This window comes from Plectropomus leopardus, chromosome 8 (genome assembly GCF_008729295.1).
Source record: "Plectropomus leopardus isolate mb chromosome 8, YSFRI_Pleo_2.0, whole genome shotgun sequence".
NCBI classification, from domain to species: domain Eukaryota; kingdom Metazoa; phylum Chordata; class Actinopteri; order Perciformes; family Serranidae; genus Plectropomus; species Plectropomus leopardus.
The window spans coordinates 1,564,253-1,590,708 of NC_056470.1; the positions used below are offsets into that span (position 1 = coordinate 1,564,253).

The 26,456-nt window shown below is 39.5% G+C and overlaps 1 protein-coding gene across 2 annotated transcripts in view; it reads right to left on the reverse strand.

Moving 5' to 3' along the window:
- Positions 1-26,456, reverse strand: part of myt1b (myelin transcription factor 1b) — a 148,883-nt gene that overhangs the window by 38,169 nt on the left and 84,258 nt on the right. The window contains exons 1-2 of one of the 2 annotated variants that reach the window (XM_042492166.1): positions 12,623-12,895; positions 4,049-4,155 (exon numbers count right to left, since the gene is read on the reverse strand). In XM_042492166.1, coding sequence (XP_042348100.1) covers positions 4,049-4,051 — 3 coding nt within the window. In that variant the 5' untranslated portion in view covers positions 4,052-4,155; positions 12,623-12,895. Of the gene's footprint in view, positions 1-4,048; positions 4,156-12,622; positions 12,896-26,456 lie in introns of those variants that run through there. The other variant, XM_042492164.1, reaches the window with a different exon arrangement.

The following is a 26,456-nucleotide window of genomic DNA, read 5'->3' on the forward strand; positions in this document are numbered from 1 at the left end:
AGCCAAAACATAATCTTTTTCCGAACCATAACCAAGTGCTTTTTGTGCATAAACCTAACCACATTTTAACCACAGCGTTTTAAAAAATGTAAAGTTTTCGCTTCATAATATGCAAATGTTACCTATTTATGGTTTGTAAAAATATCAAATGCTGCATTTTTTCTGGCAATTGGGTTGCGTCTTCCACCACAACTAAGGAGTGTTGGACAGATCTGGTAAAATGATATTATCAACATTTAAGGATTGCGATTTAACATATTACAGTGTATCACAATATGTTTCAAGGTGATTTTTTGCAGTAGTTGAAAAATCTAATTTTAGGAGCTAGCGGTGCATCCTTAATGACTCTGCCTGTTTTAGTGGTCCATGTTCTTTGCATTTGTGGCAGTGATATGTTTTTATGTTGAAGACTGGATGAAGATAGATTACAACAGTAAAGGATCCAGCGGTCAGGGGTATAAACATAACAGAAAATGAACCGCTGCCATGAATCTTTGCATGTAAAATATAAAATATAAATTAAAAATCAATACAGTGTCACAAGCATATAAAGGGCATATAAAGGGATACTAAAGTGTTCAAAAACACAGAAAAAAGGCATTGAACAACTTAGCGGAAAATTTGCATTAAAAAATGCTAAAAAAAAAAAAGTACAAGAAACTTACTGGAAAAAAATTAGAAAGGAAAAAAAACAAAAACAAAAACATACAAAGAAATGATCTGAAAACAGTGTTAAATATATTAATTATAAAATCGATTTTAAAGCAATTAATAAAAATATACTGAATAAAATTATGGGACATATTTCCCTAGCTTTTGAAAAAAATATATTGTCCAAATCTAATAGTTTCTTGCAATTTGTGGAACAGTTCTTGTCAAGTAGCTCATAGCCCCAAAGGTTTAAATACTTGTGAAGGTGTCTGAATGCAGCATAGGAAAGTGATGTCAATCCAGGTGTCAAAGGGTTAATATTTTCTTACACTCTAATATGGATCTGAGTAAATATGATATGACGAGAAAAGGTATTTTGTTGTTGTCTTTTCATCTGCATCCCTCCCTCTGTAAAAGCACAAACCACAGCTGAGGTGAGCTGCAACTGTGAATGCTCATGAACTGAGTGTTGACCTGTGAATGTTAAGAGAGGAAGTGGAAGCTAAAAGTTGATGAATCAAACACTAACATGGCTGGATTTGCAGAAAATATGTTGGTGAATTTGCATGACTGAATGTAGATGGATAGCGAAAGAGAGCAAAGGAGTTATGAATATAAGTGTGTGTGAGAGAAAAGTGTGTGTGAACGAGACCAAAGCACACACTCCACCTTCATGAAGAGATTATATAGTATTCTGTTCCCTCCTGTATTTTTCTTTTTTTCATCCTCCTTCCTTTGCCTCCTCCTTATATTGATAGTCATCGGATGAATCAAAACCTGAACTGAAAAGGGGCCCCTATTGCTTTCATGTTTGCGTAACCATAGTTACGCACATTTAAATAGGTAAGCACATCTGAGTTCTCCTCTTTTTCCTGTCCCTTTTCTCAATTCCAGCTCATTAAATTTGTATGAACACAAAGTCACAGCGAGTGAATCCAGATGCAGCCAGGCAGGCATTCACCTGATTTTCATAATCTCTTTCAAAGGCGCTCCGTTTTTTTAATGTATGTTCAAAACTTGTCCTTTACCTTGTGTGTTAATAAGACTCCTTGAACGGTGTATGTAGGTGGGCCTGCACGGTGCCGGCGATGTCTTATGCAGAAAAGAGAATGAAGGAAAGAGAAAATGAGAGGAGGGAGTGTGTGAGCTAGAGTGAATGTGTGCACATGTGTCTTGGGGTTTAACTAGTGTGAAATGTGGTGTGGAGCAGCGGCAGAGGAAGAAGAAAAAGAAGGGGGAGGAGGAAGAGGAGGAGGAGGAAGACGTGGCTCATCCCTACAGGCTGTGTTGTACATTATCAATTATGTCCTTCTTTGTGTGCAACGGTCGGTGCAGGAGGGCCCCGGCTCTGCTCTGCATTCTGACAGCTCTATGTAAATGGCTGGCTGGGGGCAATGACTTCAGAGAGAAGGTCACCCTCCGTCCCCCGGTGCACATAAATGACTCTTTTATTCATTTTCAGGTGTACAAGAGCAGATGAGGGGGAAGGAGAGGGTTAAGGTGGGGTGGAGATGCGGCGGAGAGGGGTTCGCAAACTGGCAACGAAGACTGACATCTCCAAAAATTACCTGCGGACAGCAGCTGCCAATTAGAGGTGCGCTTTTGCACACTCCAACCCCCCCTCCCTCCTCGACAGGCAGACCACGCTGCGCAGCCTCCATGTTGGATCACCGCACGCCGAGCCCTTCCACAGTTTCACTTTAATAATTCACACAAGGCAGGGCGGAGTACTGAGGCGGGAGGAGGGGAGACGGCGTGTTTCTCACTTCATATGCGAATAAAAAAAAGACTGTGTGACTGCATAATGGGTCAGATGTGAGCATGTGTGCTGACAGAGGCTTGCCATTTTACAGCGTGAGTCATCCCGACGTGATTTTGGCGTTCAACACTAAACATCTTTTCATCTCCAATCCCGAGTTCATTCATCGCACTTCGCTTGCAAGTCGAAAAAGATAATAAGAAGCTTGTGTGACAGATATCACAAGTGTGAGGCCAAACAGACGCTTCACATGATGTAGTGTTTGAACCCCTCCCTCCCCTCCTCCACGCATCCCTCAGCTGCAGAAATCAAACCAAATCAATAAAAGTCATCTCTTCAGATGAACCTGAGCCATCACGGGGGGAAGTAAAACTACTTTTACTGGGCCCAGGGGAAAACAACCCCCACTCCTCTCTCTTTCAATCTCCTCTCAATCCCTCCATCTCTTTGTTGAGTGTCACACTCTCAGTTGTGATGCACGGGTAAAAAAAATGGACCAGATGTTTTCAGAGTGGAGAAATAACCTTGAAATGGTGGCAATTTGGGTCAGAAGTTTTTGAGTGAGGAAAGAGTGGAGACACATTGTAAAATCTGACAAGGTGATTTTACTTGAAAAAAATCGATATTTTTTTTTTAGTTTTAAAACTAAATTTTGGTTTTAGCAGCTTCAGTAAATAAAGTATACTGTGCTATATTCTGCAAATCTGACAAGCTGATTTTACTTTACTAAATATTATTTATTATTAACTATTACTATAACAATCTTGGAAGCCAATTGCCTTGAAAAGAAAGTAAATATGACTATAAATCTCAAGTTAAGTTTACATGAAATTGAGTTGTATTTACTTAATTTTGTGAACTTAATGCAACTTAAAAATGATGTGAAGTGGAATTATCTTATTCTTTCTAAATGTTAGTAAATATAACTACAATTCGCACTTTATTTTGTATTTCATTATTTAGTTTACTTAAAGTTTAGTTACAGCGAAGTACACGTAACACTTTGATATAAAGTAAACATGAATTAAGATTTACAGTTATATTTGTTCTCCTTTTTCAATTTCCAAGATTATTTGAAACAAGATCAGCTTGTCAGATTTTACAGCGTAGGTTTCGGATCGTGGGAGAAAGCAGGGAGAAGAGAGTGGTTTTTCTACTCTGCTGATAAGGAGGAATATCATCGACAAAAAAAGTATGAGCAGCTCAAGGACATCCTTTTGAGTTTCTTTTTTTTTTTTGATTGTGTTTCAAATAAAAAAAAAATCCTGTGAAGTGAACTCAGCAGCGGGAAAACGCTGAGCTGTGCCATGCTGAGCTTAACTAAACTGAACTAAGCTGAGCTGGGCAGAGAGGCAGAGGATGGGCAGGGCAGAGCGGGAGGTTTGATGTGCTGTTTGATTCATGTTTTTCTGTCCAGCGCGGCCATCAACCCCCCAAACACACACACACACACACACACACACACACACACACACACACACACACACACATCCTCCATCTTTCTGCCTCCACCCTTTTTTTACTTTCCACGCTGAGTTAGGGATTGGGGAAATGCCCAGGAAGCAAAATCAGTTGTGTGTGTGTGGGGGTGTGTGTGTGTGTGGGAGGGGGGGGGGCTGCAGGGGCCTTGTCACTCACCATGATTGGTCGACGGCTCTGCAGTCTCTGGGAGGCCTGACAGCGGCTGCTGGTCCTCTCGCCTCGTGTCCACCGCTGGTTCACCAGCTCGCCCCGAAACTCATTTTCTATGGAACAAACAAGGGGGAGGGACCAGAGGGGGAAGGGAGGAGGGGGAGTGTAAGATTTTGGAAAGAAGGGGGAAAAAAAAGAGTTGTCATATGAAATCAACAGCATCAGCACCAATGGATGGGGCAGTAGTTTGGATAAAAGAAGGAGGGGGAGGGCCCTACTTTGAGGGAAGGTTGGGGCACTCGAGCATGCTGCAGACACTCCTTTATTAACTAAAGGAACAGTGTGTGTACCTCACACACACACGCACACACACACACACACACACAGAGAGAGGCATGGTTAAGTGCCCCAGCTGGGGTCCCTGTCAGTCTGCTATTAGAATCAATCAAATTTGCGCATTTTTATCGAGCTTTTCAGGGTGCATATATAAGCGAACAGGGGGATGGGCGCTGCGAGGGGAGTGGGGGTGAAGCATGGTCAGTAAATAATGAATCATACATAAATCAAGCCTCTTTTTTCTCCCCCTCTCTCCTGTGTTTTCTTTTTTTCATCAAGGTAATAGCGCTTCGCTTCATCTTCCAGATCGGCCCCGCAGAAACACACTAAATCTATCACAAATCCATTCTTCCTCCTTTCTGAGAAAGGTTTGAAATACAAAACACAGAGTTCTCCCAACAGTCGAGGTGGTCGTATTTTTTTTCTCTTTCAAGTTCAGGGAGAGTGCAGAGTATTTTTCTATGAATGCCCAAGGCTGAACTTTTCAACTAGCTGTAAGACACTTCAGCTGCGAGACTCTGAAACAAGCATTCCCTCTCTCTCTCTTTCTATGCACTGCGCGCTGATACAGTGAAATGTGACTCTTTTCGGATATATATACACACATCCATACCCTTTAGCTTTCACCTTTCTATGGATTGTACGTGTTTGCAGCAGGCAGCAGAACGCAGTGAAAGAAGGATGTGCCCTTGAGTTTACAGTGACTCCTATTCTGTGTGGGCCACCTACAGTGTTTGTGTGTCCTTTAACAACATCTAGGAGGAAAAAACACTCAAGGTTTGGGTCAGCGCACTCTATTGAAAATGTAAATTGAAACTGCAACATTGTGGAAGCACAATCATTAACAAATCACAGTTTATACAGATGGAATTCAAGGCAAAATATTCTACTTAGAATTTAAAAAACTGACTGAAGATTCCAAATTCGAAATGGTTGCTGTGGTATAGCTCTTTCAATTCACCTGCAGAGGTCTTGGGAGGCAGCAAAGCATAAACCTCTTTATACATGAACTTGGACATGAATCTCTGGCCTTTGTAAAGCACAAAATGAAAAAAAATCCATCTGATTTTCTTAGTAGTGGAATGAAAAAAGCACTGTACTTAAGTATGAATTTTAGGTACTTTTTTACATGGCACTTAATACTTTTACTCCACTACATTTAAGAGGTAAACGCTGAACTTTTTACTTCAGTCCATTGATCTGAAAGCTTTAGATACTTTACAAATTCATTTAATTTTTGGATAAAAAAAACAAACATAAGATGAGCTTATAAAATATGAAGTTTTGTTATTAATTCAATCCCCAAACTGTTTACACAAGCACAGCTGCAATGATTAGTTTTTAACCAATCAGTTGATTCACAGAAAATTAATTGCCAACTATTATAATAAATGTTTAAATCATTCTCTATTTTTTTTTTTATTTTGAGTTTTGGGGGTGTTTTTTTCCATTTTAGTTTATTTTATTTCTAATGATATGATTTTTTTAAATGATTTTTTCTTATTCTTTTAATAACTTGAGTTTGGAGGTGTTTTTTAATATACTTTTTAAATAATTTTGAAGTTCAGGTTTTTAAGGTTTGTCTCTACTGGGTATTTTTATTCAAGTATTTTTCAATCATTTTGAGTTATGGGGTTGTTTTTCCTTTTTTTTAATGATAGTTTTAAAAAATGTTTTCTTCTTTTAATAATTTGAATTTGGGAGTGTTTTTTAATTCATCATTTTAAATTAAGGTAATTCTTTTTTATAATTTTGAGTTTTTGGGGTTCTTTTTTTTGTCTGTTTGGGTACTTTTAATACTTTAAGTACATTCTCCTTACTATACTTACTTGTACTTAACTAACATTTTTATTGCAGGACTTTTACTTGTAACAGAGTATTTTCACAGGCTGGTACTGGTGCTTTATTAAGTAAAGGATACTTCTTCCACTGCTGGATTTTCTCCTATTATCTCTTCCTTTTCTTGTCCTCTTGTTGCTTTAAAAGATACAGTTATTTTCTGTGCACACATACTGTCCTGCAGGTGAACCCGGTGCACAAAGTGCACACTAAAAGCAAAGTGAGACAACAAAAGGCTGTCCATATCCAAGGGGACCCAACGCAGACCGGCCCCCCCTCTACCATCCCCACCCCACACTGCCCCCATCCTCATCCTCATCCTCCTCCTCCTCCTCCTCCTCCTCCCTCCTCCACGCCCATCCCTACTTTGCCCATTACATGCAAACCTCGCAAAGCCCAGCCAGCACTCTTTGCAAAATGCTTGTTTATCAACTTTCACTCCGCCCTCAGGAAAAAAGTGATTACAACAGCAATACTGTTCGTCTGCATCTCTATCTCCGTCTCTCTGTCTCAGCTCTCTCTGTCTCCGCACGCACAAAAACTCCTCTTTTTTCCCCCTATTTTTTAAAGGGAACTCAAGTGAGCATTCGTCCTGTATTGTTAGTTTGGATCCAAGGAGCTGAGAGCCCTTCCTAAATGCCAAATATATAACCGGGCTGTATCAGGACACATCGCCTCAGGCCATGTGTCAGCAGCACCCTGCTCACTTTGCTCTGTCCTAAGCCACTGGTCCTCTTCCAGACACAGAAAAAGACGTCTGGACATTTTGAACCTGCGTGATCACCGAGTTGATTTTATTTTTTTAAAAAGGTGATGAATCACAGAAAAGGTGGCTAAAAAAGGACCTTTCTATACTTTCATGTGTTGTTTCATGTGAACATCTGGATCCTTCGCACATGAAAAAACATAAAAACTAATTTGAGCCTCGCCTGCTCGGGATATGTATTCGCTTATTCTTTGATCAGATTCTGCTCATTCCCACCTAAAAGGCTCGCAGCTCGTTATTTTGCAGTGAAAATTGGAGGAGTACAAGACAATTAGCCGTTCACCGGGGAGGTTTGGTTAATCAGAAGTGAGGGGGGTGTGAATAAAAAATGGATGGATTAAAATATCGTACTCAACTGCCAGGATTCTGTTTGTTATCAAAGCTATGGATTTCTGTGAGGCAAACTTAGAAAATCGGTCCGGAAAAAAAATAAATAAATACATCAGTGTATAATCTATAAACTGATACAAAAACCTCCCTTTGACCAGCAAAACAAAGTTTAGGCTTGAGTAATACCATTATAGGGAGGCGGCTTACTGTACTGGGACAATGGAGCAAAGAGGCCTAAATCCATAGTTAGATTAAATACCAGGGTGAACTGTCTGTAACAGTATTAGTGTACATACAGGGCCAGGGCCAGCTGTACACCCCTGCTCCTGTTAAGCAGGATTTAGAGACAACTTAGTGTGATTACAGCGAGCCTGCCAGGACAGACAGAGAAATCAAAAGTTGTAGAGCGGGATGTCTCATATTACTTGCTGCTTTCTTTGTGAGAAAAAAACCCAGAGTAACCAGATTATGTGGCAGATGTGACCTTTCTTTTTAATAATGTATAGAAAACCAGCAAAATACAACTGACTCCGTCCAAATTTTAGTTTTAATTTTTACATTTTGGCCTGGGACTTTGCAAGCTGAGCAAATCGGCTTGATTTTTTTTCAAAAGCAATGAAAGAAGGCAATAAGACACTTAACGCGATATAGGCCCAAAAATTTGCAAGACATGAGTAAAAGGTACAAAAAATGACCTGAAAAGAAGTTTAGAAAATTAATAAATAAAAGTACTTAAAAAAGAAACAAACCTAAAGATGATGCTAAAATGAGAGAGAGAAAAATAATAATAAAAGACAGAGAGAAAGAGTGAGAGAAACAAACTAAAAGACATTAGTAGAAAGTTACAAAATAATCCCCCAGAATGAGCAAAAGTAAAAAAAATAAAAGAAAAAGACATTGTTTTTAATATATAATCATAAGATATATATTTTCTGTATATTTTTCTCTTTTTTTTGACAATATTTAATGATCACCCCCCGCTAACTCTCTTTTCATCGTACAGCCAAGTTGCTCACTGCCTTTTTTCCCCCATGTTTTCTAAAGAAATCAAACCAATTTTCTCAAGTTTTAGAGGTTTAAATTGTCCCGTAAGGCGTCTAAATGCAGCACAAAACACCTAATGTTGATGCAGGTGTTAAAGGGTTAACGACAAGAGGCCAGGATTTAGTCAGAAACAAAACAAAGTGTCTGCAAGGCGTTATCAGTTTGGGGATGGGAGTTTAAGGGGCGGGGGTGTGGAAGTGAAGGCGGCGCCATGGTAACAAGCCTTTGGAGGTGCTCCCCTGAGGGCCACCCTGACCTCAGCATCCGAGAAACAACACAAACTGCAGCTTATAAAACACAACGCGTACTGGAGATGTGTGTGTGTGCACCTGAAAGTGCTCGGCCTGCGGCAGCACTCTGTGATGTTCCAAACACTTTCTGCGTGTCATGCTTTTCTCTCTTCCCATCTGAGAATGTGCGCACATTTGGCTTACTTTTTAATTAATTTACATTTTTTCTTATTTATTTCCCTTTTAACGCAGGGCATGAAATTCATTATTTCCAGCCTTTTCATTTGAAATGCCTCGTCTCCATTGAAAGGCGGGCCAACCCTGACCTTTGCTTGTACTGCTTAGATTTCTGATAGGCTTTGAATGACGAGGGTGCAATTTGGCCCCAGCTGCTCCTCCAACATGTTTATTGCGCTCCCTCCTCCGGCACCTGCTGTCCTCACCACGGGCTATTCAGGCCTTCATAAATAGAGAGGTTTCCTCCCATCATGGTAACTACAAAAAAAACGCACAAGCAACTTCATCTGCGGGCCTGTGCTACATGCAGCTCCATACTCTGCTGTTAGAGGCTCCACTGACAGCATAAGGCTCCAATAACCTAATTCTGTAATCCCCTGAAACTAGGCTACATTTCACAGGAAAAGTAAACACAAGAAAAACAATAGGTGTTTTATCATTTCTGCCTGTGATGCATTCAGCGCTCATTCTACATTAAGCCTGACTATAGAGGCACAGCTTTACATTGACTAAAGGCTCCTTATGTGCAGTTTTATGAGCTCCATGAACTAAATAACCTTTAAGTGTCAAACACAACTGCAGACTTAAAAACTTTTTTTCACATTTTAAAAGCAGGAAAAGACAGTAAAACATCATATATTCTACCCCAGGCTAGATGTTACATCAATACATTGATATATCATGATATGTGAGATATCGCCTTAGATTTTCTGAGCTTACCAGATTGTTCTAGTTGTTCTATTTTTTGCTCACTTAGACGATTATAATCACAGCTACAAGTGAAGTGTTAAAAGAAATATATTTTGACAGTCGACAACCTCAAAGAGTTCTGTTATTTACATTTAAAAAGCCAGAAACATCGGTAAAACATCATCATGTAATTTTGCACAATACATCGATATCGTGATGTGAGACTACACTGTAAAAAAAAAAAAAAAGAAACTATTTGTTTTAACTTTAAAAAAAATTAGTATCCAGGCCAAATTTGAGAAAACAAGTTGAGGTCATATTGCTATGATTCAACTTGTCTTCTCAAATTGAGTCAACTTAAAAATTTAAGGCAGCCCGGATACTAACTTTTTTAAGTTAAAACAAATTGTTTCTTTTTAACAGTGAAGCTTTAATTTGGATATTGTAAGGGCTTTCTGGTTTTAAATGCTCAATTTCAGTAAAATATTGTCATTTTCTGAACCTACCAGATTGTTCTAGTTGTCTGTTTTGTTGTCTTTACCCACTCAAATGATTATTTATGACAGCTTCAAAAGACAACTTTAAAAAAATGCAAATTTTAAAAAACACATATTCTTGAAGCTCCATAACCTCAAAGAGGTCTGTTGTCTAGGGAAAGTGGAAAAAGTCAGTTAAACATCATCATTGGGCCTGGCAATAAATCGATATCATATCTACATCGTGGTATCAGACAAGATATCGTATTAGATTGTGGATACTGTAATATCGCAAGTGTTTTTTGCTTTAAAACACTGAAATAGCTACAGCTAAATATTATATTATTCTGAACTTGTCAGACTGTTCTACTTTTTCTATTTTTTGCTTCTGCACACTAAGTCAAATGACTATATGACTATACTTAAAAACACATTTTGAGGCATTCTTGAAATTGTGACATCATAGGCATTTTCTGGTTTTTAAGGTGGAATTACAGTGAAGTGATGCAATTTTCTGAACTCAAAAAAAATACTGAAGCTATTCTACACTCTAAAAACCAATTATTTACCTCAACAATAACAAAAAAGAAAATAATGCAATGGTTTGCATCAATCTTTTTGAGCTATTACAACTTCTAATGAAACCATATGCAATGAGTGCACTACATTGAGTTAGGGTAATTAGCTTCTCTTCTACAGTCACAGGCATTTTTAAGTAGTGTTTAAAGTTTTTAAGTAAGACATTGTCCTTTGTGTTGTTTGCATTTGAGGTGAAGGTGGAGAAAAGTTTGATTATTAAGCCAACTTAATTACCTTACTACAACTTCAATTTTGTCTTAAATCAATGAACACATACATTTGTGTTTAAATTGCACAAAATATTAAGTTGATACAATTATCGACATTATTATGTCAACACAAGCCATCAAAATGATGCTTACGACTTATCTAGATTTTTTAAGTATGTGGTAGTGATAGGTCCCCTGAATGACTTTTTAGTGTTACCTGCTAAATTTTAGTATTTATCAAAAAATCGCACTGCGTAAATATACTGTGAAAAGCACCCAGAGCACCCAAGTACCCCAACAATATCGTCATACTGTCGATAACGACTCATTTGGTCCAAAATATGGTGATTTTCACCATATCGACCAACCCTGAAAGCCCCTAAAAACCACTTATTTATCACTCAAGAGGATATTTTCCTTTCAAAAAGACAACCTCATTTGATGAGGTTTCTGCAAATGGGAGCTTTTCAGATAGTGACACGGAGAAGTCAAGTGTGCTCTTGCTTTCACCTCCGCGCTGCTTCCGAGCCTGAAAAGATTTCCTAACATCTAAACTAGCAGCTGAAGTTTGTGATAAGAGCAGAGCGGCACCGAGCAGTCTCACCGGCCACAGCAGCAGCACCACCACCACCGGGGGGGATGGAGAGCAACTTAAAGAGCGGGTGACATAACACTCTGTGTATCATCATCCCTCATCTCTTTTCCTCCATCTTAGGACGCAGGTGCTTTGACAGACCGTGAGGCGCACACACAGCACATTACGTGGCCATCTAAGCAAAGCAAGGGGGGGTGGGGATGAAAAACACAACGCACAGGCTCATATTCTGTACCGCGGCACAGCAACTCGGGGCCGAATCCACTTCGCAAAAAGAATCCGGTGAAATGTGCTTCTCTTGGCCGCCTTTCCCCCCCTTCTCCACCAACCCTCGCGACGCCCGGTGCTTTTATTTCTAGCCCGCTTCTGACGACTTTTTTTTATCTGCGCACCACTAAAGGCGGCTGACATTTGAAGAGAGCATCTCTGTTTTTTTTGCTGCAGAGGATCAAATGGCAAACCCCTCCCCTCCTTCTCAAATACACTCACTCCATCCTTCCACCCATCCATCTGTCCGTGCATACACACACACGCACGCACGCACGCACGCGGGAGTCCTGTTCAACGCCCACTGTAATATAACACAATTTGAACTCAAGATAGAAATCACACTTTACTGTAACAAGCCAGAAACAGAATAATGCGCAGCAGCAGCAGCAGCGGTGGTGATGGTGATGATGTGGAGTCAGCGAGTACAGTAAACGGGGCTAATTTATTCCTGGAGATATAGAAGGTGAAAGTAGAGGACAGAGTGGATAATACACTACAGGTATGACTCAGATCGCCCCAAAGAGAGCATTCAGATCGGAATATAATATCACCAACATCTACAAAGAGTGTTTCATCTCCGCTCCGCACACCGGTGAACTATCCGAGAGAGGCAGAGTGGGGAAGTGGGTAAACATCGCGTCCTGAGCTTCCGAGAAAGCGCCATAGTTGGTTTATTCCCACTTATTATGAGGCATCAGCGTAACATTTAACATTTCTAACAGCGCTATCATCAAGCAGAAAATGTGCGAAATATGCGCCAAACAAATAGACTTTTAAAGAAAAAAATCAACTATTGAGAGATCGCAGTAAGTTTTAAAATCTCGATGAAAATATTAAAATTCGAAAACAACACTAATGGTTACAAAAACACGCTGCCGGCGCTGCTCTAAAACACTCCGAGGATGAGGAGGAATATGAAAGTTATGACTAAAAAATCATAAATATCTATCATGAAAACATAAACATGATTTCTGATTACCTTATTTAACAATATTTCCTTTGGGGAGGTTTGGGCGCTGCGTCCTTTCAGAGAGTTGTAGGTCGCTGTCAAGTAGTTTGCCTCAAAACACAGATATCCCGAGTAAAGGCTGTTCAAAAACGATCATCTATCCCGTTACAAATGTCCAGATGTGATAAATAATAAGAGCGAGGAAGCGATGGGTTGTTTTTTATTTCCCGTTCCCGGGGCGGCCTCTCCGACACAGCGCACCGGCGCACGGCTCCGGATCAAGGCGTTAAGATGTTACTTGTTTGTAAGCAAAAACATGGCTTCATTTGCCTTTGTCAGCGAGAAAAAACGTAATATTGACTTACCTTTCCCTCATGAGCCATTGTACCCCCCCCCCCCCCCACCCCTCTCCACACCCCCCATCTCCTCCCTCCGCCCTTTGCCATGACATCACGGAAGCTGTAGTAAAACCTCCAGCATCAGATGGGCAGGGCTTGAGGTCCCCCCTTACTACACACTAACTCAATGGGCATATGTATATACACACACAAACACACACACACACACACACACACACACACACACACACCCTCCCTCCCTCTCTGACTTTCTCCCTCCCTCTCTCTCAAACACATCCATCTTCTGAAAGACTGACAACTTCAAAACTTGATTTCGACATCGTCTCCGCATGCATTGCACATTATTTTTTTTCCCAAATATAAAAAGTTCTCCATTCTGCTTCACTCCCAAAATATTTCTAACACCCCAAAAACAGTCTATATTAAAAAAAAAACATATCTGCGCTTTTTTTGGCTTCAGTGGACGCAGCAAAATTACGCACCAGAATGAGCTCATGTTTTATTTCTCCAAGTTCTTGATGTTTCCCAAATGCGTTATGGAGGTGACTGTAATCCGTCACCTCCCCCCACACATGCTGGAAAATGGTACCGTCCAATAATTCATTCAAGGGATTTTTTTTCTGGGACAGAGAATTGATGTAGTAGTTGTATGCGGAGTTTGTGCGCTGCGCTGACAGCATCTGATAAGTCCTTCGGGTTTTAACGACATAAAAGCAGAGAGGAAAGTCTCACAGGAAGCTTTACAAAAAAATATTCATGCTCTGGGGAGGTGAGGGGATGGATATCAATTTCGGATTATCACTGAGAAATAATATGCTCCAGAGAAATTGTTTTGACGCGTGCGGGAGTTTTAAGAAGAGTGATCACTGTCACTTACAGATTTGTTGATAGTTTTTTCGGGCTCATTGAGAGTAATGCCAACTGCCAGCGCGGCTCCCAACAACAAACAGCCAGTCTTAATAGTGCAACTTGGAGTCACTCCCAAATGTTGCTCACACCGTGCTTTTTTTGCTTTGCTGTTTTGAAACCATTAGTGGAAATGACAACCATTCATTACAAGCCATTTGAGAATAGTCCCCACAAATGCCATCCTTTATCTCCTGTCTCCACGCCGCGTACGCAGGGAATATTCAAAAAGCCCAACCTTCAGCTTTCAGAAATTCTATTAAATTCTTATCTCTTTGCAGCAGGCTCTTTTTGTGCAATCCCATTGTTATGCATTGGAGCTGAAATCAATCACCGGCCGTGCACGCCGCATCAGTATGATTTCAGACTGTGGGCGCGGGGAGAGAGGATTCACTCAACAACAGCATCAACAATCGAATAAACAAAAGAGGGAAAATATGAAAAAATCCCGGGCCCTGATCCAGCAGAGGGGACCGGGAGGAAAAGTTGGGCCTGCAGGTCGGAGCGGGGTGTGAGCTGAGAGCCCCACAGAGGGACACGGAGGCCTGAGTGAGACATGTTTCTGAAGATTATAGAGGAGATGGAAAGTAATTGTTTGGACACAAAACCGTCAAGTGCAGTAAAATTGCTGTTATTTTTCCTGTGGAGAGATTTCAGGACTACGGACAGCTCCACAGGGCCCAGTGTGAGGAGTGAGTTCAGGACTGTGGACAGCTCCGGCCCGCTGAGCCTCTCTGGCCACAAACAATAGCTCTCATTGTTGACCGAACAAAGGCTTTTGTCTGAACTTTCGAAAGTTATTTCATGTCATGTTATCATATATTCCCCAGTTAAATGAATACTTGAATATTTTATTTCAGTCATTCAGTTCTGTTTTTGAGAACAGCAGCCAATTTAAAGCCACAAATAAAATTCAACCGAATTAAACTGAATACTTCTTTATTTCTCCATAAGTCTTTTTGCCTTGTTTAACTTTATTTTGAAGGAGAGGACTCAAACTCTGTCCTCACAGCTGAGATTGTCTTTTCCTCAGTTGTTACTAAGTGTGTTTTGTTTGGCATTAATCTAAAGCTAAAGTGAAATCAAACCAACTCTGCTCTATTGACCCTTTGTTCTAAGTTATCATAACTGGGTAAGGGGATGACTTTAAACTAAACAGTATAAAACTAAAATAATCTAAACTAAACCTTATTAAGCTTGAATAAATACTTGCTACTAACTAAACCAAAAAAAAACAAACAAAAAAACAACACATTATCAAACCTATGTTATAGGCCTGAGTTATCACTCACAAATTAAAATAACTGAATACTTATTAATAATTAGAGGTAATTTCATCCCCTTTTTAAGGTTTTATTTTGAAAGACAAGGCTTAGCTCTGTACCTACACAGCAGCTTGTACATTTTCTTTTGCTCTGTTGTTACAAAGTTAGTTTTGTGTGGCACCAAACTAAAACAAACTATAGTCAAACTAACTAAAACCTTAAAAGAAATCTAAACCAAACCTCATTATATGTTTGTTATAATTTGTTCCTAAACTAAACCTAATAAGCATGAGTTGTCACAACTATAAAACTAAAACGGCTTAATTAAATTAAACTCAATACTTTCAAGCATTTGTTTCACTTTTAAAAACACTAATTTTGAAAAATAAGATTCAAACTTAACACAGCTGCTGGTATTTCCTTCTCCTGTTTTACAGCACAAAGTGTATTGTGTGATACACACTCTGCTCCATTGACCCTATACTCTACGTTTTGATAACTGAGCCAGTAGGCTTTCCACAAACATAAGTAAACTAATTAAAACCAAACTAAAATGATCTAAACTAAACCTCATTGTAAGCCTGAACTATAAGTTACTTAACTAAATATTTTAAGTCTGAGTTGTTACAACTAAACTACATAGAACAAAACTAAATTAATTTAATTAAACTCAATCAAGTCGATTTTTTTTTTTTTTTTTTTTTACCTTTTATTTAAACTGCAGCACATCAACTGGGATTTTTAGGCTGTTGTTACAAAGAGTGTATTGTGTGGCACTGAACTGAAATCATCTTAAGTCAGCTCAAACCAACGTTGCTCCCTTGATCCTTTGCTCTTGAGTTTTAGTAACTTAGTGCTAAATAAACTAAAAAAAAAAAAATTACCACAAACGTAATTAAACTAACTGCAAGCAAAACTAAAATAATCTAATCTCAACCTTTTTGTAGGCTTGAAAAAAGTATTATGTTACTAATCTAAACATAATAAGACTGAGTTATCACAACTGCACAAATGAAACTAACCTGGGAAAAAAACGGATTTTTTCTTTTAAGTTTCAGTCTGAAAAGCAGTAGTTCAACTTTCCCCTCTGTTGTTCCACAGTGTGCAGATGCAGATGGCCCAGAGGCCTCCGGCTCTTTAATGCTCACGTCACTCCGGACCCTGGCAGTTGTGTGGTTGCTATATTGTGCGGGGCCGGGCCGTGCAGGCAGCCAGTATAAATATTACATGGGGCAGCAGCTGACTGAGCGCTGAGGTTGGGACCGGGGGAGGCCCCTATAGTCCCTCGACAGATGGAACAAGCCGACAGACTAACACAACAAAAAAGTTTTTAATAAGCCCGCAGCTTGGCATTGTCCCCACGGTACCGGGGCCACACGGTCCCCTAGGGGACCAACTGTCCTTTGTCTGGGCCAGTTTTTTACCACGGGGGTTGAAGTTTAGAGCTGGGAAAGAAGTTCACAAGTTTATTTCGATACGTTTATGAGGAATTGAGCCTGGAGTCAAATAAGTTTTAAAGTTACAGCTGGTGTGTTCAGACATAAGCCTCTTTAATCCCTCGCAACGACGGATATCATGTCTTTATAGAGGCTTTTATTTTGAAATAAACATCCGAAAACGGCACTTTTTTTATAACTCACTACATGTTTTTAACCAATATTAGGCTACACAAAACTAATTATACTTGTCCTGTTATATACTCGCTCGTACCTTCTTTACTTCTAGTTTTAGCAGGCGCAGATGCCGAAACAGGGAGCTCATTCTTTAAGTTTCTAGTTTAAAGTGAAAAAAAAGTGAGTGATACGAACCTAGAAAAGTGCGACACAGCTTCATGTTTGCGGTCCTCCTCTCTGTCTCTCCCTCTTCAGTCCCGCAGCGACCGCCAAGTGCTGCTGGCAAGTTTACTTGTGCCGAACAAAGTTGCTCAAACTTTAGTTCAACTTCCCGGCCGGCCGGGGAGGGGAGGGGCACGAGGGCTGCTGGGCGGGATCTAAGGCTGACTGACAATGCCCAAGAGCCAATAGGAAGCAGCTACAGCCTCCTGCTGCCGGGAGCTGGACCCAATCCCAGCCTCCCAGTGTCAGCTTTCAACAACAATAGCTTGAGCAGCAACAAAGAGCATCTGCTGCGCCCGGCAACTTCTCACACTAAGCCCCCCACCCCAAGCAATCTCATTTAAACTATATAAACAGCCAGCTCTGTCCACCAGATCATACTGTTTCATATGTGCTCCATTCTTGGATTTGGACCTATTTATCTCAAAACCGAGCATGGTAAAGCCTGCATGACAAACTACAATGCAACATAAATATCACAATATACAATATAAATATCAGACAAGAGTTGCAAAACAAATATCCCCAAAAAACATCAAAATATAAGACCACACAGAATATTAGAATGATGCTGAGCTATGCACTAATACTATTTTAATGCACTGCAAAATCTGACAAGTTGATTTCGCTTTAAAAAAATCTAAGAAACCTGAATGCCTTGACAAAAATGCAAGTAAATACAACTGGTAATTGTTTAGTTTACTTAATTCTGGGAAGTTGTTGCAAATTAAAAGTTTAATTACATTAATCTTAATCTAAGTTTCAACAACTTCAGTAAACCACTGTGCTGTATGTCTGTATTCTGCTGGTTGCAAACTAGTCAGTCATATTTTCATATTCTTGAACATGTTAACAAAACAGAACTCGCAGGTCTCCTAACTGCGTCACTGGTGAATTCCTTTTTCAGGATCAAGTTAAGTCAAACAAACTTGGTTTTCTGAAGTTGCTAACACCTAGAAAAGAGCAAGGTCATTTCAATTGCCATTTTAAAGTTATAACAACTTCACAAAATGAAGTAAATACAGATAAATGTCAAGTTAACTTAAACATAGACAGTAAACATAAATTGAAATTTCAAGTTATATTTACTATCCTTTTTCAAGGCAATTGGTTTCCTAGAATATTTTACGTAAGATCATCTTGTCAGATTGTGCAATGTACCTTTAGGCGTTTAAATCTTTCAGTCTAACCTAATCTATCCATTCCCCAACACTAATTTATACCTTTTTTTTAAAATCTCATGACAAAAACATTGTCTTGGTGTCTCTGCTGTAGGTTTAAAGCACCCTCCTTGATCACCAGTGACCAAATCCACCAGATGTATGGCTAATTTAGGGAAGTTAGAGGAACATTTTCACTCTAACTCCAGGCCCATTCAGAGTGTCTGTGTCTGGGACAGACAGACAGTTCCTCCCTCCCAATAGCAGATGGTCTGCCAGATAATGAGCTCTCCCATTGCTTGCTCCCATTACCCCCATCCCCATCTCTCTGAGATGTAATGGGGGGGAAAGCAACCTCGACACATTCTACTGCTTTTCTTTTACGTTTAATTTTATTTCATGCGCATTTAATGAACTGATTGTTTTTTTACTGTCTGTTCAAGAAAGTTGCATATTATAAAAAGTGTATTTATAACATGTATTCTTATAAATGAATGGTATTGAATTAAAACCAACTCATCTCAAATCAATTCGGCCCCCTTACCATAAATCACTGACAAATTCCATGCTATTATACCAAACTAAATTACCGTAAACTTACTGAAACCAAAGTAAACTAATCTAAAATAAAATCACTTTACCCGTATTAAAGGGAAAAAAAGATATTAAAAATTACTAAAAGAAACAAAACAAAATACACTTTACCCACTTGTGTAAGACCAACCTACACTAAGTTGAGTCATTGCCCAATTATAAACTGTTGTTGTTAAACTTTTAAAAACTAAAAGCAATTAAACTTCACTGATCCTTTATTGTAAGCCTTTATAACCTTATAAATCTGTGCTGCTAAACTCAGCTAAACCACCTCATAAGCTTGAATAACTGTGAGCTGTTAAACCAAACTAAACAGATTTAAACTCTTACAACTTCCTCATCCTTTATTATGAGCTCGAATAAATGGCTGTGTGCTAAAAAAGGTCAGGAAACTAAAATGATTAAGAGAAAAAAAATCAAAATAACTCTGTAGTATGAGCCTGAATTGTGGCTTCTAACACAACTAAACTCAGCTTCCTTGACCCTTGAATGACAGGAGTAGTTAGTGCGTCAAAATAAACTTGCTTTATTATAAGATCGAATGATTGTTTTACTGAGCTGAGGAAAAAGCAGAACAGAACAAAACAAACCACTTGAATAAGCCCACATTGTCACCGTTTACTAAAATAACTGAACTGAAATAAACTACAGCTGATCCAAAATTATAAGCCTAAATTGTTTTTTACTGAAACTAATTATACTTAACTGAAATAAACTTACTTAACCCACTAATTAAAGCCTGAATTTACACAACTAAAACTAAACTCACTCTATTCAACTTAAGTTGTCTCAACACAATATCCTTGATCCTCTGTTGTCGGCTCCAACAGCTAAATAATTGAGTGCCAGTAAATTAAACTGTATGAAACAGAATTAAACATACCTAAATACGGTTATCATAAGCCCAAATTGTTGGCATTAAACTAGACTAAACAAAACTAAACTTAGTTGGGTTGAACTAAACCAAACCAAAAAACGGACTAATATGGGTCTAGGTTGCTGCTACTATTCTAAACTAAACTAAACTAAACTAAACTAAACACGATGTGATGGAACAACTTCCTTTCTTGAAACCTGAATAGCTCAAAAAATGTGTGCTAAACTAAACTAAAGGTACAAGGTAGATTTGTTGTCATTTTTCTTAAACGTGGTTTAAGAAGAAATTAATTTAAAGTTGATTCTAAATCCTGCTACATTAACTAAACTAAAGTTTATTTACATTAAACCAAACTAAAAAAAAACTATATACTATTATCAGTTTATCTAATCAAATTTAATTAGACCAAACAAATAAACCTGACCCACTGTTTTAAGTTGAAATTGTTGCTGCTAAACTACACTAAACTCAACTAAACTCAATGCCACTTGTCAATCTGACCAACTATTTTGCATTTTAATTGTTGCTACTAAACGAAACAATACTAAACTAAACAAAAACAAAACTAAATGAAACAAAACTAAACTAAACCAAACTAAATTGTATAAATCTAGTTATACTAAACTGACTTTGCTTTAGTGCAAGCTAATCCTGTAAACTGAATCCAGATGACACATCTTTGAATTAGAAGCACGGTGCACCAACTATTTCAACTTGACATTTGTACAAATTGATTCTTATTACCCAGTGAACAATCTGATCTAAACTACATGCTGTTGAAGTAGCGCTCCTAAAAACTGGAATATGTTTCTACAAATGTCCTCTCAGCATCCTTTCACGCTCCATCTCCATCCGTGCTTCCATGGAGCCAAAAAAAGTGAAAGAGAAACACACATATAATAAATTCCCTGCTTATTAAATTGGCTTTGGTTGTGCGTGGACAAAGAAGTTGTTGCTGTTAAGTAAGACTGCTGGGTCCTCGCTAATGCCATGGCAAGTTTTTTATCTGAGGGTGCCAGACAGCCTCTTGTATTCTTCCTGAGCACGGTGCTCTCATTAGCCTATTAACTTCACCATTCACCCCCACCCTTCTGTTCCACTACCCAGATAGGACCAAACACCCACACACACACACACACACATATACGTACTCAACATCCACAGGCATAAGCACAGAAATGAATGTGCGCACGCACACACACACACACACACACACACACACACACACACACACACACACACACACACACACACACACACACACCCCCTCTTATTCTCTGCTGTGTATAACAAGCAGCTGAACTCTGACATAGCCTCCAGCTGTCCTGGAGACGGTGGTGACAATAAAGTTTAAACAAATACGCACACACACACACACCGAAGAGCAGGAAATAGGACCTTGTTGAGAAAATGACCCGCGTGAGCTAATTAATGGAAATTTCACTCCGTCTTCATCATCATCATTATTCAAAAGTTCTCTAAATGTTCACTCCTACGCTTTCATTATCATTATTCAACATCTCGGATAGTAACAACTTTGGACCGAGCTGGTGGAGAGACAAAAGGGTCACCACTTTGCTGCGAGGGAAAAGTTTTTTCCCTTTAATAAATGTGCAGATTTGTGTTTGAAGTAACCAAAAAAAAGTGGAGGTTGTGTATAATTTGGGGAGACGCTCTTGATCGGGGGATATGTGTAGAGAAAAAGAAAAGAACTTTTCTTCTTTTTTTGGAACTTAACTTGGTTTTAGACACACACACACACACACACACACATATCCTGGGCTCATGCACAGATGGACATTTGACATCAGAGTCCTGCTCCTGGTCTCATGATAACAATCAGGTTCATAACACGATGGCTTTATTGGCCTCCCTCCCTCTCCCTCTCTCACTTCAACACCCCCGACCTCGCTCTCTCTGTCTCTCTAACAGCCATGCAGCGTGATCTTACCCATATCTGTCAACTCCCATTAGACACAGCCAAGTACTTCACCTACAACTATTAAGGGAAGGGATTTTTTTAGCATATTTTTTTGTAGTTCATTTAAACATCCATTCAGCATACCATATTTGTTAAAGGATAGGCTCTCTTTCTTTCAAATCTGTCTCACAAACTGCACTCACATTCCAGCCCAGTTGCCAGAAGAAAATGTTGGCGTTGTGCATTTCTGCAAACAACAGATACATTACATTTGTACTTTTTATGCGTATCATGTCAAGGTTTCTAACAATAGGCAAGTTTCCATTAACTCTCCCAAACTGAAATTGCAAATATTATTTTATTTATTATATTATTTTTAGGTGTATTTTCACCTAATGGAAACATGTTAATTAAGAAAAGAGCAACTTCCATTTGTCACAAAAAAGTTTTTATGCTCGCATGGGGTGGCCAGTCAAAGTGACATCTTCATGTCTTGTTTTGTTTGAGCAAAAGTTCACCATCCAAAGATAATTTGTTTACTAAGACATATAATGATGAAAAGTAGCAGATCATCTCATTTGAAAAGCTTAAAGCAGTAAACGTTCGGTATTACTTTAAGTTTTCCATTGGTGATAAATTGGGGTAGTTGGTGGTAATTTTTCTGTTCATTGAAAAAAATCAATTAATCATCAAATAATTTAAGTTATACTTCCAAAGTCACTGTTTTGTTGGGGTTTTTTGTCCAAAATACCTTATTTCTGTTGTTCTAGACCATCTTTGATTATTATTCTTTTCAGCTCATGTCCAGAAGCATAACTGAGGTTTCTAATCTTGCAAATTCAGATTATTAACTTTGGAATGTATTTGCACTGAATTATGATTTTCACTCTCATCATGCACTTTCAATGGAAGTGCGCCTGGAACGGCTTACTCAGGACCCTGACGCACCGAGTTGATGGTTGGCCGTCAGCTAGTGTCGGTCACTCTACTTTTTGCGGAGGAGATGAAATCCGTCTGTGAATACAATCACTCTGACTGGCAGATTCAGCTCAGTGTACGAGAAGATAAACACAAGTAAGGAAGACAAATGTGTTATATTTGATAAGATTATGTTTTTAGCCATTGAGCTTCTTAACAGAAATGTTTCGTAATTGTTTTTGTTTCTGCTCGCTAGCACACAATAAATATGCTTCTTTCTTTTAACACTGGGTTGTGATGTTAATGTGCTACTGGGCTAACTAGCATCATGAATCCATCCTGCTGGTTTCCCTTTTTAAATAGTGAAAATATATGACCACCACCTGCTGGAATAGTATTTCCTCTCACGCAGGTGACTTTATACATGCTGGCTGGCCGTTGGCTGTAGTATCTGTGGTGTGTTCAAATGTAACTTTTTGGAGTCTCTGGTAACATAGGACAACGCAACAGTCTGCCGCTGTCAACACTGGTTCTTTGATATCGGTTTGGTGTGTGTGGGCTTTTAATGTATGAAAAGGACGAAAAACTGTTTATGTTTCCATAAACCCTCAAACTGTGCACATTGAAATTGCAAAACATAAAATACACCTAATGGAGAAATTTTAATTTCTAAAAAAAAAACAAAAACAAACTTCCATTCATTGCCAAAAAAATCCCATTTACCGCTTGCATGAGGTGGTATTTTAGGTGATTTGAAAAAGCCATATTTCGCAAAACTGCAATGGAAACACTTTTTTGGCTTTTCTAGGTCACATGGTGCTATGGCTGTGTGCATGTCAGTAGGAACTGGCTCCCTCATGATGCAGCAGGAGCTACAAGAGCTGTTATTGCATCACATAACTCTGAGAAAGTTGAGCGGATCATCCATAAGTTTTGAATCCACAATTCCTCTGTAAAATCATGGACTATCACCTCCCAGAAATCCCTCATATATCCTATGAATAAGGGGCTCACTCCTTATGGCTCCATAACAGGGGCCTTGGATTGGAAATAATGACGGCTAGTGTGGTGACTGCAATAGAAATAAAGCTGCTAATATTTGAACATCCATCATCGTGCTTCCTGGAATGATATCACCAGAGGAGAAGTCGCAGAACATCAGTCAGTGAAAACACAGTTATCTCAGAATTATGTTTTACTGACATTTTGAGAATATCACACAAATTTTACACAAATCTGTAATGGAAATCCGCCAACTGTGTGGGCACCTGAATGTTGTTTCACCAAAAAAGTTGTGAATTTATCCTTTAACATAATCAACTTTGGTATTGTATAAAAATATCCCACTGCCTATTAACATGACACAGAGCGCCTCTGGCCCCTCATTACTCACTTATTGCACTTCTCCTTTCTCTCTCTTTTGTGGGATTTATGAATTTTTAACAGGCGTACACACACACACATACACTCTAAGTGAAAGGATAAGGCCAAGACACAGACAAAGTTTGGTCTGGGTGCCACTTTGGATGACCGTCATCTCTAGAGACCCTCACCCCCCCCCATCCAACCCCATCCAGCTTGGGTCACCCCAAGGGGAGTGGGGAGGGGGGGTAACACGTGGAATGGGGTCAGCTCTGCCAAAAGGCATCACATCGCTGCACTCCTCTGTGTCGTCTGCTGCTCTGTCTGTCCACTGTACCTCTCTGTCACTTTGTCTGTCACTTACACTCATCTAGAGTCACCGTGGGAGTTTTTTCTCCAATCTGTCTCTAACTTATCATCGTGTGCACGCTCTAAACGTGCACGGCAACACCTCGAGGCGTGCTGCATCTGAAGGAGTTGTGAATAAGCCCTCCTGTCACACCCCTCCTTCCCTACCCATGCTCCAGACTACAGTGCCCACACACTCCTCCCATATCCCGCACTCTGTTCCCCCCGCTGAGGTCGACCGCCTGACCCCCTAAAGTCACTGAGTCAAATTCTTTAAGGCTGATTTCTCTACTTCCCTCTCTCCATCCTGAGTTGCTGCACCTTCTCTCCACGCTTGACCCTCCTGTCCTTTCATCGCGTCTCTGTTCACACCAGCATTCCCAACTCAGCTCTCAAACTCCGTCTTTTGGCCCTCTCCCTCTCTCACTTTCTCTCTCCCCTCCTGCATTCACCCGGCAGCAGCAGGCTGGGCAAATATGCACCCTGAGCAGCGGTAAATACAGGCAGCACTTCACATACAAGGCCTGATTACAATGACAAAGGCTGCCACACTTTAGGGAGAGGAGCTTGGAGCAATTTGGAGGCTGTGGGGGCCATTGAGCGAGTGGCATACTTAATGGGCTTTGTGTGCCAGAAGAAAAGGTTCTGAGCTTCTGGGCCCAGCTGTCACTATGGAAAATATCAGACTGACACAGCACCCGACGCTCTTTGGCTTGCTCTCTTTTCTTCTTTCACCCCCCCCCCCCATCCCTCCCTCCCTCCTCTCTCCACTCTTTTTTCTCTAGTTAGCGAGCACAAAAAAGTGAAAGCTGTTGGAGAAAAAGAAAAGAAAACTAAATGAGAACTCCCTCTCTTGATCTCTCACTCTCTCTCTCTCATCGCTCTCTTTCTCTCTCTCACACACACACACACACACACCACACACACACACACACACACAAGGGGGAAAAAAAGCAAGCATGCAGCCACGGTCACACACACAAATATAATGCGCAGTAGGCTGACTCTGCAGCAATTATTCAAACCCTAAACCCAGAGGGATAAATGACATTATTACATTTCACTACTTAATTAAGTGTGTGGATAGTTACTAAGCGCTAGCCATCATGCATGCATAATGCAATAAGATATAGTTACTTCGCTTCATAAAGCACCCTTTCATTACCAAATGTATGGCAGGAGAAAAACAAACTCAGAGAAAAATGCAAACAGAAAGTAAAAGGAATAAATAGAATAAATGCACATTGGTTTTAATTTCTTTTAGGGATGCATGATATTGTATTTTTTTTTGTATACTTTTTTTCTTTCTATAAACTTTTTTAACATCATATTCTGCATACTCGTCCTGTGAAGACATGAAATACAATGCTTTTCAATGTATGTAATATTCATTTGCTGTGTGGAACACAAGAAGAATACTTCAGCTTAGAGCTGATATTTTGTACATGTTCACTTTTCAGTTTAAAAAATATATTTTGGTTTGTGATACTGGCAGAAATCAGCATATTGGCTAATACTGATATTTAGTTTTAAAAGCCAGTATCTGCAGATACTGATGACATACCAATGATATTGTGCATCCCTCATTTCTTTCAAAAACATAGGAAGAAGGCAATGAGCAACTTAGCAACACATGGCAAGAAATAGCAAGAAAATTAAATTAATAATTAAAAATAAGCAAAAAAAAAAGAGAAAATAAAAGTAAATACAAAAAAGGTCATTTTCTTTATCATCACCTTATATTAATTGTTTTGTGGGACACTTCTTGCCAAATTGTTTTTGAAAGACATCGAGTTACCATCTGCGTACTTTATACATGCCACAGGTACGCTGTGTGGCTTGGAGTAAGTGTGCAGGCAGTACCTTTTTCCTCATGTACAGCGTTTCTTTTAATGACACCTACTTAAAGTGCAAATAATTACCCTTTTTCAGTTTGCTCAGTTTTCAAAGGGTTACTTGTGAGAGGTGTCGCAGCACAAGAAAATCGACTTTGTGGAAACAGTTTTTAAGGGGTTAAGCAAAAATACACCATCGTGAGGCCTCATGAGGCAAAAATAACTGCAAGACTTTTTTTCCCCAGCAGTGCCAAACGACAGTCTATTTTCTGGAAGTGATTTTTCTCCAGCGATAGCGCATCTTGGCCACAAAACAAAGACCAAAAAGATCCTCTGAAGCAGCTCTTTGGTTCCGCTCTCTGAATCCTTGTACGCAAAGAAGCGCTCACACTCCAGATCCAACTGTATTACACCAGCTCTGTGACTTATGGCACTGTAACACCGAGCATAATACACACACCCACGCACATACACAGCTGAGCTT